The sequence below is a fragment of the Antedon mediterranea genome, chromosome 6, assembly GCF_964355755.1.
Source record: "Antedon mediterranea chromosome 6, ecAntMedi1.1, whole genome shotgun sequence".
In the NCBI taxonomy this organism is placed as follows: domain Eukaryota; kingdom Metazoa; phylum Echinodermata; class Crinoidea; order Comatulida; family Antedonidae; genus Antedon; species Antedon mediterranea.
The window spans coordinates 25,602,150-25,612,318 of NC_092675.1; the positions used below are offsets into that span (position 1 = coordinate 25,602,150).

A 10,169-nucleotide genomic window follows, 5' to 3' on the forward strand; every position below is an offset into this window, starting at 1 on the left:
CAGAACGAAAAGGGAGACCCTAATATACGAAAAGGGAGACCCAAATATAGGTCTCCCTTTTCGTATTGGGTCGTGTCAGGTCTCTGGTCTCGGGTCTCTAGTTTCGAAACACCCGTTAAAACCAGATGATTTCATTTTTACAGAAACCGGTCCTATATATTTGTCTACTTTTAGATTGGGGGGGGGGGGGGGGTAGTTGACCGGGGGGTAGTTGACCGGGGGGTAGTTGACCGGGGGGTAGTTGTCCTAAGGGGGTAGTTGTCCGGGGGGTTGTTATCCTAAGGGGGTAGTTGTCCTAAGGGGGTAGTTGTCCTAAGGGGGTAGTTGTCCGGGGGGTAGTTGTCCTAAGGGGGTAGTTGTCCGGGTGGTAAACATCCGGGGGGTAACTGTCTAGGGGGTAGGTGTCCTAGAACCATCAAACTAATAGTATAGTACATGCAAATAATATTTTTAAATAACCATGACATTAATTTTTTTAAAGCTAAATATGGTATAAAATATTGAAAAATGATTAAATACTTATGTAAATAAATGAGTATATAAAAATTATAAAATGTATTAATTGTTATTGGACGACCTTAAAAATATTACATTGATAATACTGTACTTATGCATTAAACCAATATTTATTAATATATAGCACACATAATAACGAACAAAATCAAATACACCGGGAAAAAAACATAATACTAATCTAATAAATAATAATAATATATTAATACATAAAAACTATTTTTCAAAAAGAATAATTTTTCAATAGCGATATGTTTTGCATTGATTTTGTTTTAAATCTTAGTTTTTAAAAAAGTACAAATAATCAAATCTTAATTGTTGTATTTGAACATTTTCTGAACAATCAATCATTTCTTTCACTGCATATGAATTCATTATCAACATTTTAAAATCCTAAATACTTTGCATATAAATTTAGTTCTTTAAAACAAATTAAAGAACATTGAACTTATTTAAATAGAATATATTTAACTAAAACGTATTGCGCTACTTAGATCTAATTTCTTACCTTGTATATAAAAATTGATATTGGACCATTGGTAAAGCAATTATTTGGTAATTGGTTTCCAAACACAAAATTTGTATAGAATGATCCTATAATACATATTTCGTTAAATATGCATTGTCCCCAAAAACGTAAATTAAACTTAAAACTTTGGCCATTTTGTAGTTTTAATAAAGTTTAAAATTACTTAATGATTCGTTAAAGAAACAGTCAAATTTAACCAGTAACCCATTTACAATGGCCTTATGTTTGAATATTTTTGCCTTTAAATTAAATAGAGTTTTATCGGATAATTATTTTTTGTTTTCAAAATGCAATTATTTGGCCATTATAAACAATATTTAAAAATTACTTTTCAGGGCGAAACAATATATTGTTAATATATTTTATAATCATGTTTATATTTTCACCCAACTGCTTCAAACACAGCAAGAAAGGCAAATCCAATAACGGTAAACAACACTTTCCAAAGGCCATCTCGTTCATTTTCAAATTCATGGTTTAATATTTCAAAAAATGTAACATAGATAAAAATGCCTGCAGCAAAAGCTTGGAGGATGGCTGAAGACACCTGCGCTACGATTCCCTGAGCTGAACTCACTCCCACTCCAAGCATTATTCCAAATGGTATCATTACAGAGAATATTACTCCGTATAAAATAAAAGTTTTTTTAGTAGCATGCGATTTCAACAAACTAGCACCTAAAGCGAATGCTGCTAACGACTCATGAGCTATCATAGCAATGAGAAGATACCAGACCATTCTGGCTTCATTTTGTAACCCAAGAGCCATTCCTTCAAAAACGGAATGTATCGATAAAGCAAATAAAAGAACTAAAGATCGTAGGCTGTTTATTTGACCACCACCACCTAGGTGACTATGCCCATTTTGATCATGATTGTGATGATTCCGTGAGCTGCCATTTTGAAGCATTGTCAATCTATCGGTTTCAGTACTAAATAGTTCATCTTCGCTTGAATGTTCTAGTCCACTACTTTCATTTAAAGGCGTTTCCTTTTTCATCATTTCGATGTCATTCGTTGCCGATTTTTTTTTCATTGTACATGCTGTCACACATTTTTCAAAAATCAGAATTAGAAAGAAACCAATTATAACTAGCAATTCACAAACAGGATAATCATGATTAATGTGTCTTTCTTTGATAATTTGTTGTACTTGTGTCTGTGCAGCTGGAAATAAGCCTAGGAAACAGGTTGCAAGGAATACACCACCAGCTAAGCAATTACAGAAACTTAGAATTCTACCTTTGGTACTTTGTTGAACAGGTCCAGATCTGGTCCTGCTCTTGGATCGGAAAAGGAGTATTGGAGATAAGGCACCTAGAAGTGTGGAAGCAAAGACCAGTCCCATTGATACAACTTTTAACGTCATCAAATCTGCCATGTTTGGAGTGGTGGTATTTACAATCGGCTGGAAGATCTGGGAAGCAGAAGAATGCTGAGATGTTGTGTAAGAGGACGACATCACCACCAATGTTGTCTTCTGGCTGTTGTTTATTGAATCTTCTTTTTAAATGATCATACTTGTAAGCTGTTATTCAAATCTATGAATGGCAATAAAAAATAGCTAATATAATAAAAATTGTTTGTGTGGAAAATAGTAATATTTATGTTTGTGTATAAACTTAGCCAACGCAATATTACAGGACTTTTTATTAATAGTAGAAGTAGGCCCTAGTAGGGTGGGCCTCTAGTGTATTATGAAATACAAAATTTCAAATTGCCTAAACTAAATAAATACTTGCTTGTATTGTACAATTTAAAACTGAAGAGCTAAATTAAAATTGTACTAGGCCTAGGCTATGTATTGTAATTTTAAAAAAGCTTTATGCCTACTACCTCAGTAACATCGATTCGATCCTAGGCTAGGCCCTTATCTTATGTCTATGATGAGGCTAGAGTACTACTACTATGCCTAGGCTAGCTGCGCCTATATAGTATAAGCCTACTAGCTAGGCCTAGACCTAGCTTAGGCTATACGTACTACTTGTAGGCCTACTGCCTCGAAGCTCATATCTAGCCTATTTTATAGGTCTGGTGGTTTACATAATTCATACACCTAACGTGTTCACCTTATGCAATCAACAAATATCTTGACCTGCATGTATGAATTGTATTATTAAAAATAATAAGTTGACGTAGCAGCCTCCACGAAACCAACTTTGACGAAACCAAAACAAGTAGTCTAATTAGCATAGCGCCCTCAGTTTTAGCACGACCACCACACACTGCGGCGGGCCGATCAAAGATTTGAGGTACAGTATAATAATGTTATAAAAAACTTTACTTGACAACCACTTTTGGATCAGTGGCAACACACTCAGTAGTGGTGCAGTAAATGTAAAACATTTAATAAATTAAAAAAAAGGTCCACTTTTTTAGGCCTGACATTTATAACCCTCAAAATATCTCTCTTTCAAAATAAAAGAAAAACAATATTCATTATTTTCCATTAAAAAATATTCCGTAGAGGTTCGAACCCAATCTACTAGAGCTGAGAGCATTCAAACTTGAGCATTACCCGTTACGCCACGTATTACATGACTGGACAGCTGATAATAGTGTATTTATTGTCGAGGTTTTATGGCAGTCTATTTATTCGCAAATAATGCAATGCAACTTTGTTTCTGAATTTAAAAAAGGTCCACTTGATTAGGCCTGGCATTTACAACCCTCAAAATATCTCCCTTTCAAAATAAAAGAAAAACATTATTCATTATTTTCCATTAAAAAAAAAAATTTCGTAGAGGTTCGAACCCAATCTACTACAGCACCCAAACCTGAGCATTTACGACAAAGTAGTACAGGGCTGGACAGCTGATAATAGTCTATTTATACGTGTATTACGTAATTCATCATTACATCATAAATATCATATTAACCTTGATAAAACCAAAATGATCAGTTAGCTCAGTCGCCTTGACAACACGCATGTCGTAGGTTTGATTCCACGCTGGTCGATGGAATAGAGTTAAAGGTATGCGACCAACTGTGTTTGAGGTTTCACAGAAATATACGCCCCTCTCCCCCCGTCACCACACATCATGAGGCGACAACATCAATGCATCTGGTGATGGTATGATGTGCTGGAAACGACCACAAAATGCTGTGGCAGGGCCTTAGTGCTGAGGCAGGGAGAGCACATTAAACATCTTTTTACATTAAAAAAAAATCTGTATTCCATGTCGTAAATGTTATGTTTGCTGCCCTCAATTGTAAAAGAAATTGAATTTATTATTTTCATCGCAGGTGTACGACATGGTATGCTGTGCGTTGTTATGCAATAGTTGTGCAGGTGTAGTGGGAAAGATGGCATTGTTAGTCATTCACGGTCAACATGCCACACTGTTAAATTTTAGATTTTGTTAATCAATGTTGCTACATTTGTAACGAAAATGTCCGATACATGCTTGATATTGTATTGTAATAAATTATGTTATTAATAAACGTTTTTGGTAGTTGGTGTGTATGTACATCGTCCCAGAATAAACACATGTTTTAAACAGATAGTTTGTCTCCGATGGTTTTTGTATGGGGTTAATGGAGAGTGAAATAAGATCAAATATAGAAAATTTGCAAATACGCCGATTTCTAGACCAATTTCGAAGCTTAGACTAATTCCGCCGCCGGGCTAGGCCTTATGCATATACGAAGTCGAGTTTTTAAAGTAGAAAACCCCACCTAAAATGTTGAAGTCGCGTCTGGATAGTTGAAATTTTAACATTATCATAATTATCATAGGTGATTATGTATAGTAATAAGTATAAGTATAAGTGCAATTCTGGGCTTTATTTTCATTAGGCCTATTAGACCTGCCCCAACAATGGTGGACAAGTACTGGAGACTTAATATTTCAATGAATAGGTGCACTTTTCGGGGACACTAAATAGTACTGGAGACTTAATATTTCAATGAATAGGGGCACTTTCCGGGGACACTAAATAAGTATTTTATCTTAGACAAACGCAAGTTATTAAAATCACTGATATGGCTTGAAACTAATTTTTCTTTTGCATTACGGATGGAGTAACCGATATTGAACCTATATAACAAGTTTGAAGTATTTTTTCTCGCTGTATTCCACCATTGGCGCCAAATTGAATCCACTGGAGCACAGTGTATTAACATACGAAAAGATATTAACATTCAGTGACTTATTTCTATGTTTTATCACTGTGCTCCACTGGTGCCAATGTTTCCACTTGAGCACAGTGTATTAACATACGATCGAAAAGATATTGAAATTGAATTGTGACTTTATTTATATTTTATATCACTGTGCTCCACTGTCGCCAAATTGGGTCCACTTGAGCACAGTATTTTAACATACGAAAAGATATTAAAATTAAATGACTTTATTACTATTTTTTATATCACTGTGCTTCACTGGGCCAAATTGTGTCCACTTGAGCACAGTGTATTGACATACGAAAAGATATTAAAACTTCAAATTAGGTCCACTTGAGTGTTTTAACATACGAAAAGATATTACAATTAAATGACGTTATTTCTATTTTATATCACTGTGCTCCAATGAGGCCAAATTAGGTCCACTTGAGCACAGTGTATTGACATACGAAAAGATTGAAACTTAAGTGACTTTATTTCTATTTTATATCACTCTGTGCTCCCCTGGTGACAAATTGTGTCCACTTGAGCACAGTGCATTAACATACGAAAAGATATTAAAATTTAGTGACTTTATTTCTATTTTATATCATGGTTATACAAAAGTACGATACTATTTTGAAGGCATGTTTAGAATTTTATATATCAGCCAACAGACTTGTAATATCCCAAAAATGTATTGTTAACTACGGTAATATATACTCAATATTATAATATAATTATTATATTAGAATAAATTATTATTAGAACTTGGGAGGAGAACCTTAAGGGGAGATCGTGACTTTAAAGTAACAACTCTTCCCATGAGTAACGTTTTTAGAAAAAAACATATTACTAAGTTCAAAACAATACAAGCTAAAGCTCTGTCTACACTATCAAAGTGTATGTGACAAAAATGTGTGATGTGCTCAAATATGGTAGCGATATGCCCAAATACGGTAGTGATATGACATCGTGTCCATATAGGCATCACATTTTTTGTCACATAAAGTTTTATAGTGTCTCAGAAAGAAATCATGGTTTTATTCTTCGTTCGTTTGTGCTCATGTTTTAGCTATATGAATAGCATGAATTGTTTAAATTTATCGTAAATAGGTCTCAGCACCAAATGTAAATATCCGTGTTTATGAAGTACATGAACTTCTGGTGGCAATTACACTTACCTTAATCAATTTAAAGAAAAAGACGAAAATTATTTATGAATTAAGTAGCATTGTGCGCTTATTGAAAGCAATATTGGACAAAGGGCACATATCAAGAACTTTAAACTGCACGGTGTCGCAGTGTTTCTTTTGTTGCGGATTTTGATGAATATTAGTGACTTATCTAGAGCGTCCATTAATAAGTTTGATCAGGGGAAGAGTGGTGATGTATGATGCGTGGAAATAATGACTATGCCTAATTTGTAATAACTGAAATCAGTTTGCCATTAAAATAACAGTAGGAATGGGTCATTGTTTATACATTGCATACATTAGTACAATATTTATACACTATATACATCCTTTTTTGTCGTTCTCTTGGTTAATATCGAATAGCTATTATCACCCATACTACCCCCGCATGCCTCAAATGTATATAAGTTATTGAAAAATAGTAACAATCTCTATCCATGCCTTGGGATAGGCCTACACCAGGCACTTAAATAAATTTAACACACTTCATTAAAAATCAAGTTAAATTTGACTAGGAAAACCTTCCTACGAAATAATTCATCTTTGTTGCATTTTCAAACCATTCATTTAATAATAATGAGTAAAGGTTTCATTTCTTTAAAAAAATTGAGCCATCTATATCCTAACAATTCGTTCAACATTTCATTCGAAAATGTGCCTTATCAATGTGAAATTATTGCTATTTTTAAATATATGTTTAAATATATGTTTAAAAACATTATTCTCCAATTTGATATGAACATTATTGACTTGCTAATAATAATATTGATTAGTCTAATTATTAGATCAGATTTTAAAGTTATCTCTACTTTATTTTATGTTCCAAATGTTAATGTAATAGAAAGTAAGCAGAAAGTAAATAGGAGTTGAGACACCGATCGCACATTGGCACGTGACGATGAAGGTAGAGCTGAAGCCATGTCTCCAACTTGAGGACAGATTCTTTTTTCTAAAGAAACAAAGATTGAGAAAATTAATTTATTATTATACATTATAGACAGTCGGTAATATAGTCCCATGTAGTGTATTGTGTATTTAGTTGTACATGCATGAATATGTTTGGTCGTTTCCACTGCGGCATCACCTTGTGCTTTCACATTGAGTATATTATTAATTATAGGCCTACCAGGAAAGTACTATTGTACTATTAATTGTTACTTGGTTGTTTATCTTTGTCAGAAAAAACGAATGACCCCATTGGAAATAAGTCCCACATCGGGACTTTCATGGGATATCCTGCATCTCTGTATTTGTCTTTTTAAATGTAAATTGTATATATCTTGTTTCATAAACTTTGTGTTTTTTTTAGATGCTAATAAATAAATCAACATCAAATCAGATACTACCTGGTGTTAGCGATTTCTCTTTTGAAGTTTCTTCTACCAATAACTCTACAAAGATACGTATAAGAATACAACTTTTTGGAAATGGTATATTATTAGTCCCGACACTATGCAATTCAGAATATATGTGAATGGCGGTTTCTATTATTTTATATTTATTACATCATTTTGTGTTATCAAGCAGCCTGGATGTTCAACAAGTTGACATTTCAATTAATAAACAAAATACTATTTCCATACATGGGCAATTTATTCGATGATAAATTATTCCAATATCCAACGATCGATTACCTATTGGCATATTTTTCAAAAAGTGCCCTCTAAATGTGAACTTAGCCTACCTGTCGTTATGAAATATATCGGGGTTGATTCATCACTTTCTCCAAAATCGTTGGTAGAAGAGACAGTAGCTTTATAGCTCCAATCAGGGTGAAGATTCTCAATGTAATATTCGTAAACAGATGATTTCGTAGGAATAGCACCCTTACTTATATATTTTATGACTTGTTGACCTTCCTTTTAAAAACAATTAAAATTATGTTATTTATGTTATATACGAAGCACAAGCACATAGGCATATTCAAACAATTATATTTCAATTATTGGTTTTGTATTTATACTTTTACTTGAAGTTGAACATTTTGTATCTTTCGGTTGGAAATTACCAGTAGGCCTAAAGACTAAAGACGAAAACACGACAATTCATTAACATTAAATACAAACTTACCCCTGTTTGCCAAACATATTGATATTTGATGATGAATCCATTTATTGGAATAACATTTCGATGACTTTCTTCAACCCTTTTCGACGCTTTCCATCGCAACAAATAACGAGTAGACCACGAACTGATGACAGAGGAAACTATTGTAGGCGTCGTTGGTGTTCCTTATTACAATAAAATGCAAAAGAAAAAATGTTAGCAAAATAGAACTCATTTGACGATGTTGCCTTCAGAAATCATTTATTTTCAGTGTAAAAGTATAGTACAAGATGAGAAATGCAAGGAAGCGAATCGATCCTTCCTCATTCAGAAATTATATTAATGAAAATAAAATAAGAACAAAATGTTAAATGCTGCATTGTTCCTGTTGTCACCTTTACACTTACCGGTTAATACAATGTTCACATCTGTATACCCAACATCATTGGTTACCCTGCAAGTGAAGTTTCCATAATGCCTTGCTTCTATTTTGGATATACACAGCCTAAAAGGATCCAATACAATATATTTAAATAGAAGACTTCTATACTCAGTCCAAATAGCACACATTCATGTTTTGCTGATAAAGTCAAAATCTTCGAAACTTGTAAATTTTGAATAGGTTTATGCAATGTTGAGTTAGAAGATTCAACATGGCAAACAATGCATCTCTTTTCATGCGTACATAACAAAAATAAAGAGGAAATAGAATATTCTGTTGACAGAGGCCTTTTGATGTTCATTCTAGAAATCAAAAGCTTGCCTGTGATGTAGGCCTACTGTAGTTGTACCTGTTTTGATTTTTCTGAATTTTAGTTCTTTTTTTGTGTGTGCACCTCCCCAATGCCCAACTAGCCACTGTAGTCTGACGACATTTTGTATTAATTTTGTAAAGCACAGCGGAGAAGATAGAATCTAAGATGTGCATGTACGTCTTCTTTTAAGACGCCACCGGATTCAGAGTTGTGTACTCAATGTGATTACCTTGTTCGCTTTTCGTCACCAGTTATTGAAATACCTGGTTGACGATTTGAAAGCACCGTAGTGTTCTGAAACCATGTAACTGCATCAGGTACGGGAAAAGCGTCGATACAACAGGCCATGCAAACATATCTTCCAATACCACTACGATAGAGCTGTCGGCTAGGTTTTATTCGCGGCTTATCTGCAGTAATAATACTAGTTTAGGTTATCTAATTCAATATTTAATTCATCTATACTGTTTTAATGAATATTAAAAAGGTCTCTATAATGAGTGTGATGTTCTTAAAAGTGTTGATGGAAAAAAACAGGCCATTGTAAATACATTATTGCCACCAATAGTGTACAAATACGTCCCTAATTTGAATCCAAATGATCAATACCGGTACTACTAGCTAGACAAATATACATTTCCACATATCTAGAAGAGTAGTTATTCGAGACACTTAACACGTACATTTGATTATAAGTTTGACAATCTGCCTGTCACCTTCGGCGTCGTTTAGGTGGTTAGCTGCTGTGCATACATAATCACCAGTATCCTCTACTTTTACGTTCCAAATTCGTGCTACACCTTGACCACAGTCTTTGAATCGTGTATCATTGAGTTCTTTTTGTAGGTTTGTCCGATGCCAAGTGACTGTCGGTGACGGCTTACCGTCTGCTATACAGAACAACACTACGTCTCTTGACTCTTTGAAATACCTTGCGTTTGGATCCTTTGAACCAAGAGTCCGAGTGCTCATCGGTTCAATTTGAATAATTTTTCCAGGAGCTGAAAATATAAGAGCAGTTTCCAT

At 33.9% G+C, this 10,169-nt stretch overlaps 2 protein-coding genes across 3 annotated transcripts; both read right to left on the reverse strand.

Moving 5' to 3' along the window:
• Window positions 1–1,027: 1,027 nt before the first annotated feature.
• Window positions 1,028–3,192, reverse strand: LOC140051594 (zinc transporter ZIP3-like). 2 transcript variants are annotated; one of them, XM_072096854.1, is made up of 2 exons: window positions 3,112–3,192; window positions 1,028–2,583 (listed from the first exon to the last, which is right to left on the reverse strand). In XM_072096854.1, exon 2 carries the CDS (start codon window positions 2,502–2,504, stop codon window positions 1,425–1,427), a length of 1,080 nt encoding a protein of 359 aa, XP_071952955.1. In that variant the 5' UTR covers window positions 2,505–2,583; window positions 3,112–3,192; the 3' UTR covers window positions 1,028–1,424. The 2 variants fall into 2 exon arrangements, with proteins under 2 accessions (XP_071952955.1, XP_071952956.1); XM_072096855.1 differs by lacking the exon at window positions 3,112–3,192 and adding an exon at window positions 2,879–2,947.
• Window positions 3,193–7,071: 3,879 nt separating this feature from the next.
• LOC140052533 (protein amalgam-like) lies at window positions 7,072–10,169 on the reverse strand. The gene is made up of 7 exons (XM_072098141.1): window positions 9,827–10,169; window positions 9,373–9,553; window positions 8,796–8,893; window positions 8,413–8,573; window positions 8,027–8,201; window positions 7,689–7,733; window positions 7,072–7,291 (listed from the first exon to the last, which is right to left on the reverse strand). Exons 1-7 carry the CDS (start codon window positions 10,167–10,169, stop codon window positions 7,158–7,160), a joined length of 1,137 nt encoding a protein of 378 aa, XP_071954242.1. The 3' UTR covers window positions 7,072–7,157.